The sequence below is a fragment of the Equus quagga genome, chromosome 1 (genome assembly GCF_021613505.1).
Source record: "Equus quagga isolate Etosha38 chromosome 1, UCLA_HA_Equagga_1.0, whole genome shotgun sequence".
NCBI classification, from domain to species: Eukaryota; Metazoa; Chordata; class Mammalia; order Perissodactyla; family Equidae; genus Equus; species Equus quagga.
The window spans coordinates 96,597,298-96,611,588 of record NC_060267.1 but is presented as its reverse complement, the minus strand read 5'-3'; the positions used below and the strand labels follow the sequence as shown (position 1 = coordinate 96,611,588).

The 14,291-nt window shown below is 54.8% G+C and overlaps 1 protein-coding gene across 16 annotated transcripts in view; it reads left to right on the top strand.

Annotated features, from left to right (window-relative positions):
* EXD3 (exonuclease 3'-5' domain containing 3) overlaps positions 1 to 14,291 on the top strand; it is a 95,220-nt gene that overhangs the window by 69,380 nt on the left and 11,549 nt on the right. For all 16 annotated transcript variants that reach the window (XR_006889885.1, XM_046670395.1, XM_046670374.1 and 13 more), the window contains 2 exons: positions 8,313 to 8,366; positions 8,602 to 8,733. Coding sequence is in view for 15 of the 16 variants with exons in the window: in XM_046670395.1 (XP_046526351.1) it covers positions 8,313 to 8,366; positions 8,602 to 8,733 (186 nt within the window). In the remaining variant the exon portion in view is untranslated. The remainder of the gene's footprint in view (positions 1 to 8,312; positions 8,367 to 8,601; positions 8,734 to 14,291) is intronic.

The window sequence follows — 14,291 nt, the reverse complement described above, 5'->3', positions numbered from 1 at the left end:
AGAGCAGAGAAAGCTGGTCCGTCTGGGGAGCGCCTACAGAGCTGAGAACAGACTGCTGGTGGGAATGCGGGTGTGGAGGAAGAAAGGGAAGCTGACCTGCTGGAGCTGGGATGTCTATGCCCAAGAACATGAGAACATCCCAGGTTGTCAGACCACAGGCACCCCAGTCCCCTCCCTGAGGGACACAGGACATGGGATTCATTGGTATTATTCATGACGTGAACCTGAGAGGTGCAGGCCAGGTCCTGTCCTCCGTGTGCTAACCTGCTAGTTATGGCTGAGTCTCAGTGGTAGGCTTTCCACAGTCCTTGTAACTTGTTCCGTCTCCTAGGTCTTCTGATCCGAGCGCTTAGTGAATTCTGTATTTTCAGCACAGGCTCTATGAAGTGGTGGGCTCTGTGTTCTCCTTCATCTGTCTCTGTAGCTTCGAGGCTTGTTTGCTCAGGTGAACATTCCGGACAATTGGACAAGTGTGTGTCTGCTCAGTCACACCCGTAATGCTCTCTCTGACGCAGGGACAGCCCTTACGGCATTTTCTGTAGAGAACCGCTTTTGCAGTGGGAGCCATTGCATCCCTTTGGCTGTTTTAATGTTTTATTCTATGGATCTTCCCAAATCACATGTTTCCCCATCAGACCTCCTGAGTCGATGGGTTAGTCCTTTTGTATAAAAGGGTTATGCTTTGGGTTTCATTTTCTGTACCTTTCGTGATGAGCATTCTCAATACACTTACAAGCATTACGAAAACAAGAAGGCACTGCTGGCGAGGGCTCAGGGAAGTGGGGCCACCTGTCCCTGGAGGAGGAGTGGTCCCTGCCGCACGGTGGCCGAGAGCGCAGTGGTGCTGTGTCCTGAGCTTGAGGGGGAGCAGGCCATTCACAGATGAACTGAGGGGTATTCAGCTGTGAGACCTCCCAGCAGCCGAAGGTGCGGCCTGGGTCTCCTTGCTGCTTGTCATCAAGGGTGAGAGGAGATCTGTCAAGTGAGAAGGAGGCAGAACTCAGTGATTTGGGAAATTCTCAGCCTGTCCAGATGGCATAGGATGCTAAAATTTATGATCGCTCCCAAAAGCCTGGCTGCGAGAAGAGGCCGTGTATGTCTACACGAAAGCCAAAGGTCAGAGGGGGCAGTCACAAGAGTGGCGTGGGCCTTGAGGACCTCACCCAGACCTGAGCCCTCAGCCACCTCAGCGAAGCCAAGGTTAGAGGAGAAATTCCCTCCGGGGTGGACGGCTCCAGGCCGTGCGCACAGTGGTCCTGCTGCTCGTGATCCCCCGACGGCCTGCCCTACGGGCCCAGATGTGCCTGGGCAGCCCCACGTCGTAAGCCAGTTCTTGTGATCAGTCTCTCTCTGTCTCTCCCGCTGGTTCTGCTTCTCTAGGCGACCCTGACTCAGACAGTTGTTGGTTCCAGAAGTGGTTCCAGGGTAGGGTCTTCAGGATGCGTTCTCCGCGTCGGTCTCCTAATCTGATAGATTTAAAGGCACTGTCTCCAGTGGTAAAGAGGTCACTGGTGGTCCGTGGTGTGATGTGGCAAAAGTTACCCAAAGTGATGCCATTGGATGCCCCTGGTTGAATGCCTGCAGAAGGAGAGATTCTGAGTGACCGTGCATTTGCCGCTCAGGACACTTGAGTCACAGTAGCGAGTACAATGGGACCGGCTGGCCGCTCTCACTGTGCGGGGAAGTGGGAGACGGAGGGATGTGTGCAGGCTGCACGTCCCCGGCTCACGCTCTGCATGAGGATCCTGAGAGCTTCTGCATCTCAGAAGCATCTCTTCTGCTGCCCCAGAAGCAGCCCTGCTCTCCTGAAGCCGCAGCTGAGACTGTGGAGACCACCCCAGAGTCATGCTGTGACGGGCTGAGTTACGACATGAGCTGCACTCCCCGTTGGTGGTGTCAAACCGTCCGTCTTCCCACTCCTGTTGGTGTAAAATTATAGTCCGTGTTTTTTTTTTAAAGATTGGCATCTGAGCTAACAACTGTTCCCAATCTTTTATTATTATTGCTTTTTCTCCCCAAATACCCCCAGTACATAGTTGTATATTTTAGTTGTGGGTCCTTCTAGTTGTGGCATGTGGGACGCCGCCTCAACATGGCCTGATGAGCGGTGCCATGTCCATGCCCGGGATCTGAACCTGCGAAACCCTGGGCCGCCAAAGCAGAGCGAGCGAACTTAACTACTCAGCCACGGGGCCGGCCCCTATTCCATGTATTTTAACTCGTCTTTCTCTGAGTCTCCGTGAAGTTGAGTGTCTTTTCACATGTTCACTAGCTCCTTGTGCCTTCTGCTCTGTGAACTGCCTTGTGCAAAAGAGGGTTAATGGAGCAGGTCGGACACTGTCCTGAGAACAGCCTGCTTGCAAGGCTGGTCCTCGGCTGGCCTCGGGAGCGTGGCTGGTAAACGGTTCCCTGGCTGAGGTGAACCTGTCGCTAAATGGTGAGGTGGCTCCCTGTGCCTGGACCATGCCACAGCATGGTCTCTGTGGACACTTGTTCCTTCCGGCCGTCTGCAGTGTGGGTGTCTGCCAGGCAGAGCCCCGGTACAGACATCAGGTGCTGAGTCTGACGGACAACACGCACTGCACGTGTTATTACAGCCGTGAAGGAGCAGCTCTGCTTGTCCCAGTGGCTCTGCCGGGAGCGGACTCTGGAAGCTTCTGCCTGGTTTCCTCTGCTCTTTGCCCTCCACCTTTCCCGCTGCTGATGTCACTTTGCCTCCTTTCCCCGACGTGAACCTTTGCCGTGAGCAGGACTGTTCTGAGTCCAGTCCACCTCATGAGTCCTTGGACCCGGGGGTGGTTTGGGACCCTCGGCCCCTCTGCCCGAGTCGCCCTGGCAGCACACTCGTCTTCGTCCCTCTGGCTTCACCGTCCCCTTGACATCTGGCAGGACATGCCCGCCTGGTCCTCCTTTGCCCTTTGCCCTTTCTGTAAGTTTAGAAAGAGCCCATGGGTGGGGCTCTGCTTGGCACTGCACCCACTCATAAACCACGTCAGGGGACAGTGCGTCTCCCACCCACGATGTTTATCTGACGTTTCTCTGACGTGTTCCACGCACAGTGAACACGCTGCACGAAGCCCTGTGCGTCGTTGGTTAGGGCCGCCCGGAGCTCTGTGTTTTTGCTGCTGTAGCAAACGTGCTGTTGTTTCCTGTTGCAGGCGTGCGGCAGCTCTAGGTTGCCTCAGAATTGGTCTCCTATCCAGAAACCTTGCGAAACGCCCCTCAGTTTTACTGAATCAGCTGTCAATTCTTTGGGGTTCTCTTTGTGGGTATCACCCCCGAACAATGATAGTTTTATTCCTTCCTTTCCAATCCTTGTAGTTTTCGTTTCTTTCTCTTATGCTATGACATTATCCAAGACAGTATTGAATCGGAGCAGTGGTTGTGGCCGTCTACCTCGTTTCTTAGTTAAAAGGGAATGTTCAGGGACCCAGCCCAGTGGCGTAGTGGTTAAGTTTACATGCTCCGCTTAGGCAGCCCGGGGTTCGTTGGTTCAGATCCTGGGCGTGGACCTACACAACACTTATCAAGCTGTGCAGTGGCGTTGACACATAGAAAATAAAAGACTGGCACAGATGTTAGCTCAGTGACAATCTTACTCAGCAAAAAGAGGAAGATTGGCAACAGATGTTAGCTCAGGGCCAATCTTCCTCACCAAAAATAATAAAAATAAATGAATGAGTGAATGAATGAATGAATGGGAATGTTCACGTGAAGTGCAATGGTTGCTAGACAGACTCCCCATCCCGGGATCCCACGTTGGCTGCACGTTTTTGTTACGAAAGAGATTGGGTTCCGCCTAGTGCTTTCTCTGCAGCTGTTGAGATAATCATGGACTTTTTTCCCTTTAATCTGTGAATGTGATGAACCACATGCTTAGCATCTTTAATTTGGAACTGACCTGGCGTTTTGGGGTTGAACCCCACTCAGCCGAGAATCTTCCCTTTTTATGTGTCGCTGCTGTGGTCTGTGGTTCTCGTTTGGAAATTTGGGTCTATCTACAGAGTACGTCTGACACAGAACTTTTCTTTCTCGTCATCATCTTTTCTAGCCTCATAAACAAGTTGGGAGTCTCTCCTCTTCTCTGTTTTCTGCAGCTTTGAGTACTGTTTAGATTATCTTCTCCTCAGATGTTGGCTGACTTCCTGCAAAGCTTCCTGGGCACAGCATTCCGGGGCAGGAGTTTCTAGCGCTGATCCTTTTTATGTAATAGTTGTAGGATACCTAGTTGTCTGCATCTTCTCCAGTCGCTTTTGGTAATTGTATCTTTTTCTGGAATGTGTCCATTTCGTCCAATGTTTCTGATGCCTAGAGAGGCTGATCCTCTGTTAAAGCTGGGCTGTGTCTGGGCTGTGTCTGGGCTGTGTTCTCGCCCACCCTGCTTGCTGCTCGCACGCGTCCCCCTTTCTCCTGAGCTCACAGACAGCGTCAACTCAGTGAGTCTTTTCAGGGAGCCAGTATTTGGCTTTGTTGATCCTCTCGGTTGCATTTTTGTTTTCTATCTCATTAATTTCTATTCTTATCTTTATAGTTTCCTTCCTTTTGCTTTCTTGGGGTTATTTCCAAGTGGCGTGCTTAGCTCTGTAATTTTCAGCCTTTTAAATTTTACAATGTAAACATTCGAGACCATAAATTTTTCTTGAAGTGGTGTTTTCACTGCATTCCATCAGTTTTGATATATAATGTTTTCATTATTTTTTAGTTCTAGTAATTTTTGAGTGTCCATTATAATTACTTATTTGACTTAAGAATTCTTTAGAAGGCTGTTTTTCAGTTGCAGAAAGCTTGGAGTTTTGGAGCTTTTTAGTTATCTTTTTTTTTTTTTTTTTTGAGGAAGACTGGCCCTGAGCTAACATCTGTGCCCATCTTCCTCCACTCTATATGTGGGACGCCTACCACAGCATGGCTTGCTAAACGATGCCATGTCCACACCCGGGATCCAAACTGGCGAACCCCAGGCCACCGAAGTGAAATGTGCGAACTTAACCACTGTGCCACCAGGTCGGCCCCTTTAGTTATCTTTTTAAAATGGGTTTCTAACCTAACTGAATTATAGTCAAGGAGCAGAGTCGGTATACTGCCTATTTAGATACTTGTGAAGACTTGCTTTGTAGCCAAGTAGATGATCCTTTTTCTAAAGGTTCCGTGTGGACTCTAAAAGGATGCGTATTCTTCCCGAGTCGTGTTCATGTCTCTCTCTCTCATGCCTCCAAATCATCTGCGTCTTATCTGATTCTTTTTCTGCCTGATTCTGTCAGAGGCTGAGAGAGCTGTACTGCCATCTCCTATGATGGTGGATTCATCAGATTCTCCTTGTAGTCATGTCAGTATTTGCCTTCTATGTTTTAAACTTGTGTTATTAGGTGCATGTGCTTACCATTTTTAGAATTCTTTTATCTCCCTCTTGAGTGACATTTTCTCCAATCACAAGGTGAGCTTCCTTGGCTCCAGTAAAGCTCTTTGCCATAAAGGCTGTTTGAACTTAGAGCAGGACATTTCTCCAGCAGCCTTTGGTTCATGTTCGTACATCACATTCTCTTCCTCCACTTGCAACCCACCTTTTACTCTTATATATTAGGTGCATTTCATATAACTGCTTCTGGCTGGATTTTTTAAAACTTTAGTCTGACAATCTTTGTTTTCAACTAATTAGTTTAGTCCATTTACATTTATTGTAATTTGAGTCTAGCTGTACTGTCCTAATTTGGGCTTTATATCCATCCTACTTTTTCTGTTCTTTTTTCCTTTTGTTTCTTATATTCTTTTAGCTTCTTTACCCTTCTTCTGTTTTTCCCTGTATTAGTTTCAAAGTTATAAATTCAATTTCTGTTCTTCTAGGAGTCACCCTAGAAACCTCACCATGTGTATCTGAGTTGACAACATCTGAAGTTAAAATTAATACAGGGATCTTAGATCAGTTTCACCTTCTGACCCCCTTCCCATCTTACCTGCTATTATTTTCCCATATTTTAACACCATGCGATTTCTCTCAATTCTACACATTAGACACTATCGTATTTGTTTTGTGTATTCCGTGGCTTTTAGAGCTGATGTTGTGTGGACATGCACATGCATGGCAGACCTTGCATCAAGACAAGGCCAGCTCTTTCTTGCTAAAAGGACTTCCTTCACCAGGTCCCTTCACTGGGGCCGTTTTTCTCTGAAGAATCTCCATGCCTTCTCTCTCCTGAAGGAAGATGTTGCTGGGTTTATGATTGCAGTCTGACAGAACTGTGACAACAGCCATGGTCCTTTGGGGCCCACTGTCACTGCTGAGCCTGTCACCAGTGCTGCGTCACCTCTGGTGGCCGGGCTGCTTTCCTCCTGACTGCCCTTCCTTGTGTTTACTTCAGCTGTGCTTGTTGGTTTTTAATTTTGTTTTTTATTCATCACGCAGGTGTATATTTGTAGCCACTTGATTTAGTGTTTTTTTCTTACCTTTTTGTGGTAAAATATACATAACTTAAAATTTATCATTTTAGCCACATTTAAATGTATAATTCAGTGGCATTAAGTACATTCACCATGTTGTGTAACCGCCTCCACTGTCTGTTCCCAGAACAACTTCATCATCCAAACAAAACCTCCACAGCCGTGAAGCAGTCTTTTTCCATCTCCCTGCCCGGCCCCTGGTGACCGCTGTCCCACTTTCTGTCCCTGTGAATTTGACTCCTCTAGGTCCCTCATATAAGTGGAATCAGACGATATTTGTCCTTTTGTGACTGGCTTATTTTGCTGAGTTTAACTCTTTGAGAAACTGCCATACTGTTTTCTGCACCATTTTACGTTCCCAACAGCAATGGACAAGGGCTCCAATTTTTCTACATCTTCACCAACACTTATTTTCCTTGTTAAAAAAATAAAAGCCATCCTAAGGGGTGTGACGTTGTGTCTCATGGTGGTTCTGATCTTCATTTCCCTCATGACTAATGATGCTGAGCATCTTTTCAAGGGCTTGTTGGCCATGTGTGTCTCTTCTTTGGAGAAACGTCTATTTGAGTCCTTTGCCCATTTTTCAGTTGGGTTATTTGCTTTTTTGCTGTTGAGTTTTAGGAGTTGTCTATATATTCTGGGTAGTAATCCACGATCAGATATATGATTTGCAAGTATTTTTGCCCATTCTGTGGGTTGTCTTCTCACTTCCTTAATAGTGTCCTATGATGTACAAAAGCTTTTAATTTTCATAAAGTCCAATTTTCCTATTTTTGATTTTGTTGTCTTTGCTTTTGGTGCCACATCCAAGAAATCATTGCCAAATGCAATGTCATGACATTTTCCCCTACGTTTTCTTTTAAGAGTTTTGTAGTTTTAGCTCTTATGTTTTTGAGTTGGCCCCTAGCATGCTCCAAAGATAACTCACGATTTTTCAGGATGCATGCTGAGCACATCGATACACCTGTCCTTCACATTTCTGCCCATTGCAGCTGTCACCCCACTGATGTGCACTTGCCTCCCCTCCCCACCCCCCTATGGCATGTGGGAGCCTTCCTTGGACCCTGGGTCCTTCTGACAGGACACTTGTAGACTTTGACACTTCTTTGCTTTCTGATATGATGAGACATCCAAGCTTCACTTTGTGCATTTTCTGCTTCAAGCCTGGAGTCAGCTATTTCTTTAAAGAGCCCTGGTTCCCTTTGGCGTGAAACCTATTTAGAAACCAGTCTGGGCACAGGTGCTCACGGCCACAGGGTTGGTTCTTGCTTGTAGGCCTTGGCAGTGGGCAGAGTGATGAAATATGTTTAAATATTTATTTATAAAAGACATCAGAAATTCATACTGAAGCTTTCTGTTCAGATCTGGGGTTTATTGTGTAATCTCCTTAATTTTAGTCCATATCTCCTTTCTCTCAGCTGAAAATCCTAACACTCAAACACCAGCATTTTCTGTGTGTTGTATGTCACAATTCACACACGAACATTTCAGAATGACAGTCTCAATATCGTCACCAACAACAGCACGACTGCAGAGTTTTTCTGTCTTTGGTCTGTAGTGCGGCCCCCTCAAGACACATGGTCAGTTTCCCGTGTTTTGATGTCACTTGGAATACTGCTCTCTTTGTGGTTCATTTGTTTCATCTTCTTTGGATTTTTAGAGATTGGTTTTTAAGTTTAATTTTGTTTGCGAGCATGTAAAATGTTTGCATGATTCTAAGACCAAATCTGTCAACCAAGGTAATGCCCAGGGCTTGGGCTGCAGACATCTGACGGCTGCTCGGGTCCCAAGCAGAGGCAGCTCTGGGGACAAGCGAGGGCCTGCAGGTGTCCTGGGAGCCGGCACACTCCCCTCACCTGCCGCTCTTCCCTCCGGCACAGGTCGCCAGGCAGGAGGGGAGGGTCATCCTGACGTCAGGGCTGCCGTACCACAAGGTGAGGACCCCGCACACAGCTGACACCTGAGCCTCATCCTCCCACTGGGGCCTCGGCCCGGCCTAACCCTCTGCCACCCCCACCTCGGGCTCTGCTTGCCATGGGGCCGATGAGGGTGGGGCTGACCCACCCGGGTGGCCGAGGGGAGGCTCTTGACCTCTGAGCTGGGGTGGGTGGGGCGGGCCTGGGCAGGTTCTGGGTTTGTGCCCACTTCTCAGCGGCCGCATCTCTGCAGCTCCGGGCCCAGGTCAGGGCTGGGCGCTGTCTCTCGGTGGACTGCTCCCTCAAGGCCCGGCAGCAGGCGAAGGCTGTGCTCAGGCATTTCAACGTGCGCGTCACCCACGCCGACATCTTCAGCCGCTGCCAGGTGGGTCCCATACGCCCCGGGCCTGCCAGGGAGCCACCTCTGTGACAGGCAAGGCCCATCATGTCTCTGGCCAGTGGCAGGACGGTAAAGGCCATGTGTCTGAGCAGCGGCTGCTGCCTAATTTGTGGCCTTTTTACCTCTTCCTCCCACCCCCACCCCGACACCCACACGCGTGGCCGGGGCACTGCATTCTGGGGTCAGGAGGTGGCAGAGCCTCAGCCAGCACAGCCATGAGGGGCAGCTGTGGGCTAAGGGGCAGCTCAGATGGGGTGTCCGTTCAGATTTGGGGTATTTCCTCCTGCACCCAGGGCTGGCCTCCTGTGGGGCTTCTGGATGGAGTAAAGGGACCCAAGGAAGTCACATCTGGCTGGCAGGTCCCATTTTCTGAGGGCAACGTCAAGAGGCCCAGATGGCCATTGGGTCCACCCTGACATCTTGAAGGGTCTGGGCGAGGAAATCCTCAGGTTGGGACAGCTGTGTCCAGGGTTGAGATCCACAAGGGGCCTGGGGCCAGGGCGCCATGTGCTGACTCACGCTGGGGAGGGGCTCCCTCCTCTCCCTCCCCTGCGGGCCTGGGGGCACTGTCCCAGCTCTGGAGCCCCCATCCTGTCAGGCTGAGAGGGAGGTGACGTGGCCTTTGTGCCTGGCCCTGCCAGGCTGGGGCGTGGCTGCTTGGTGTTGGGGTCTCCACGGAGTATGGCGGGCAGAGGGCCGTGGGGTCAGTCCCGGCGCACCACGCTGGCTCCTGATGCGGAGCACCAGCTATTCCCAGAACATTCTGGAGTTCGGGCCACCATGATGACGTTCCATCAGGAGCAGCTCTCCAAGTCCAGCTGTTTGGTGGTAGCTCAGCCCCACCTCTGGGTGCCAGGGGAGAGGCTGGCCCCACCTAGGGCACGGGCGAACGCCACCCTCCACTCCGTGGCAGCTGCATAGTGCCATCTCCATCTGAGTTTTGCTGCATCCGTGCACTTCTGTGCCCAGTGCCCCCAGGGCCACGCCCAGCAGAGTGAGGGAGGAAGGAGTGGAGGCTTCTGTTTCCAGGCCAAGCCCCGCCGCCCGCCTGGGGTGCAGTCTGTGCAAACCCCAGGCCCCTGCACTGCCAGGATGGCGGGGAGCTCACTCGGAGCCTTTCCTTAGTGTTGAGCTCTGGGAGGCAGGAACCCCGTCTGCCGTCTCTTTGTCTGTGCTCAAGCCCGAGTGTTGTAAAGACCCCAGGACGTCCGGACGCCTGGGAGGCATTTTAATGAGCTTTTCAGAGCCTCTGCTGGTGCATTTTCTTAAGAAAACAGGAAGGTGGGTAGCTGGGAGGAAACCCCCGCTGGCCCCCCAGGAAGCCGCGTGCTGGGGAGCAGCCTGACGCTCCTTCAGACCCGCAAGGGCCAGGCACTGCAGGCGCCCTCTGTGCCCCTGAGCAGACGGGGGGGAGGGGGAGCCTCCAGGCCTTGCTGCCCCCACCTCCCCCCTCCCCACACCGTGGGCACTGCCTCTAGGCCCCGCCACCAGCCATCACCCCACCACAGCCACAGCCCCCTGGCTAAAGGTGCCCTGCCCTGCCTGGGGGGAGAGCAGGCTGCAGGACCTGGCAGAGTGAGAGAGCCCGTGGCCGCGTGGGGCCGCTTCAAAGGCTGAGAGGCAGAGCTGCACCCAGATCAGGGACCAGCAAGTGCATGGGCTGGAGAGGGCAGCGCTTGGCCGCACCAGGGAGGGCCAGCGTTGGGATCCGTCCCGGCTGCAGCAGACGGGTCAGACTCAGAGTGTTCTGACGCAGGTGGGGGGATGCGGGGATGCAGGAGACCCGGGAGCAGGTGCTGTGTGTGCCCAGGCGGGAGGCGGGAGCAGGTGCTGTGTGTGCCCAGGCGGGAGGCCGTGGTGACTTGCACCTGAGTGGCAGCTGCAGCAGGTGAGGTAGCAGAGCGTTCAGAGCACGATTCAGCGCCTGACCAGCTCCTAGGGCTTAGGCCGAGCCCCTGGCTGGCGGGGAGGGAGGGTGCTGGCTCTGGGCTCTTGGGGGTCTGGTCTGGAGGGCATGTCAGGCACCAGCCTCCTGGGAGCACCAAGCCCTGGGCAAGGGCAGTGCGTAGGGAAGGGGATCATGGGGTGCCTCGGCCCCAACTCACTGCCCAGCTGGGGGCCCTGCCCTGCGCCATCTCTGTTTGCAGTAAACATGCATTCTGCATGTGGTCAGCTGGTAAGAGGACAGAGACAGGGCCCATGGCCCTGGCAGGAAGCAGAGGCCGAAGTGAGGGGCTGGCCACTGCACAGCAGCAGGCGGGAATGCAGGCGTGAGGCTGGGCCCAGTGTCCGATGGCCTTTGTCGGCCCCTGAGGCCCGAGGCTGTCCAGCTCAGCTCAGAGGAAGGCAGGCTGGGTGGGCCCCAGGGCAGGACCCTCCCTGGGTGGCAGATAGCTGTTGGGGTGGTCCATGATATGCACAAGGACACCGAAAGACCTGCACGATGGGGCCAGGATGGCAGAGAGGGGGTCTCTGAGAAGCCAGGGTTTCTGAATTGGAACCTGGCCTTGGTCACCACGGAGGTGTCTTGGGCAGGGCGGGACCGAATTCGCTCCACGTCAGCAGACTGCCAGTGTTAGTGCTTAGGCGGGAGGCAAGGTCGCCACCGTGGTTCACAGGCCACAGACTCTGTCACCGTGAGCAGAGGCAGCTCAAGTTCCGTCGTGTCTGCACCAGGGCTGGGTAGCCTCAGGCTACGTCCCACCACCTGCTCCCCTAGCCCCCAGCCATGCGTTCTCAGCCGAAACCCAGGAGCTCAGCCTGGGCAGCGGCCAGGAACTCTGACCACCAGCCCTGCACACCAGTGGCCCCCTCTCCCAACCCGATGCCTGGAGAGAAGCTGTTCTCAGGGCCGGCCAAGGTGGACCTGAGGCCCTCCCATAGGTGGACACCAAGAAGCCCAGCAAAGGTGCTTCACGGACACCCAAGGTGGTGCCTGAGGCTCAGCACAGTGGCCGGCCAGCTCCTGCATCTGCAGATCTCTGCTCCGCCCACAGACCCCTGCTCTGCCACCATAGGCTACAGTAAGGGCGGGCCTGGAGCATAAGCCCGACTGGGCATCAGAAGGTGCTGGCCGCTGGCCAGCAGAGAGCAGCACACTTAGGAATGACCCCAAGAGAGCCTGTCCTGTGCCCCCAGTGGGCCTGAGCACTCTGGATGCTGGCTCTGAGCCGTCACTGCCCCCGGCCCAGGCCAGAGCTGGCCACCTCCCTGGAGAGCTCCGGCCGCCAAGCTGTTTCCATTCTCTTTTCCTTCCTTCTGCTATTTTGGTGCTTTTCCCGAGGGGAAGCCCTTGACACACGGAGCGTTCCCAGAGAGAGCCACTGCTGTTGGTTGGCGGGTCGGGTACAGCTCGGGCCGTGAGTGGAGACGGAGAGGGCCGGGGTCTGTGCTTCGCCCCGGCGCCCAGCACCTGACCCCGAGCAGCACTGACGCTCCACGTGGCGTGTGCCCTGGGCGCTGGGATCCGCCTCTGGGGCATCAGCTCGTGAGGATGGAGACCCTCTCAAGGCCAGGAGCCACGTGGGAGCCTCTCTGGGCAGGGAGAGGGCCCATGGGTGCCCTGGGGCCCAGTGTTGAGGGGCCATGGGTCTCTCATTGTGACCCCTGAAGCTGGTGACCTGGGCCTGGGATTGTCCATCAGGAACGTACGCCAAGAGGACGTTCCCAGTGCCGTCCACCATGGGAAAATATTTTATCATAGAAATGTGAGTTAAAAAAAAAGCCTAAACAAGAACCCCTGACGTAGCCAGGCGTAACGTCTATTTTTACTGTCCCTCCGGTCCTCCCCCGCCGTGGTAGGGAGCGGGCCGTAGCCCCCCTGTGGGAGTGGGTGAGTGTCCTGGAAGTTAGTGACGTCGGCCCCCGGAAGTGGGCACCCAGGAGGACAGTGACCTCGAGGAACTCTCAGGGAGAGCCAAACGTGGGGCCCCCAGAAGGCAGAGGAGGCTGCATTGGGGAGCTGAACCTCAGGGGCCAGGTCAGGGCACCCAGGAGGCCCCAGACTGGGCAGGGCCTGGGAGGGAGGTGGACGCCGGCCCAGGCTGCTCTCTGGTGGGGAGAGGGATACGAACAGAGGGCCCTTGGGACGGGGAATGCAGGGGACTCCCAGGCAGCCGCACCCCCAGTGCCCACACCCAGAACCTGGAGGCCAGGCCCAGGGGCCAGCTGGGGCGCCTGTGCCCGGCCCAGTCCCTGGGCCTGGAGACCCTCCCTCTATCCTGATGACTGACTGCAGACGGAGCGACGGAGGGACGGACAGGAAGAGGCGCAGCAGCCGCTGACCCCGCCCCTCCCCGGCCTTTGTGCTCCGCGGCCCCAGCCCCGTTCCCACACTCAGTGGCCCTGGGGTCACACAGGCACAAAGGCTTCAGGAGGGGCCGTCACCCTGTGCAGGGAGAGACCCAAGCCCTCTGGCTCCGGAGGCTGTGCTGGGGCCGGCCTTGGGGTCTCGGGAGGAGAATGCTCCGGAGCAGCAGCGTGGAGGGTTCTGGCACTGTCACGAGGCCTCACGGGCAGGCTTCAGCAGGACTGGGGCCCGGCACACCCCCAGACTCGGGACGCTGGCCAGGGTGATGCCCTGGGGGTGACAGCAGGGAAGGCCCAGGCCGGTCACCCCAAAAGGCCACCCCTCAACCCTCCCTCTCTCTTCCAGAAAAGCCCTGAGTCTCAGCCAGAGCCTAGTGTCAGTTCCGCCAGGTGGCCCACGGGGGGACTGAGGACCTGGACCCCACTGGCCTGGGGGCCCCCCAGCTCCTGGCGACCCTGACCCTATCCCGGCTGCTTTACAAAGGATCCTGGCAGTGCTGGGCCAGCCTGTCAGCGACACCCACGACACCGAAGCAGCTGCCACTGGACGCAGCCCCTCCAGCAGGCAGCTAGCACCACCTGCTCCACGGGGATCCTGCCCCAAGCCACCCTGTGTTGTCCAGGAAGTGTGATGAGGCTACACTGGGCCCTCTGCCCCCAGCCCACCCCTCCCGTCCCCCTCGGGTGTGTTGTCCCTTGGAGCGGCCTGGGCTGAGGGACCCGCTGTGGCTCCTCTGGGCCAGCGCCTGGGGAGGGCAGGTGCGTGAGTCCCCCCCACCCAGCTCCCAGCTCACCTCTCCTTCTCGAGTCTGTCCACATGGGGGTGAGCCAGGACCCAGCGGTCAGCACCACGCCTCTCTGGACCTTCTTCCTGACAGAGTGCTTCAAACGGGTGTTCCCATCAGCCGTCTGGGGTCCCCTTGGAATGGGGCTTCTCTGGCTGTATTCCTACACGTTGACAGGAGAGTGAGCACAGGGTCACTTTCAAAAAGAGCTGACACACTTCAAGTCAAAGCTCAGAGGGCACGGACACCCCCAATGCAGGACAGGCACATAGCCCAGACAGGTGCTCCCTGCTGCCCGGGCTGCGTGGGGGGGGGGACAGGACCGCGGGCATGGGTGCATGGACACGCAGGGTGTAGTAGACAGCTGGCACCCTGGATGGACAAAACCATGGCCAAGACGCTGAGTCAGGCCAGTGTGACATGGGGCTGAGGTGGAGCTGAGGTCAGGCT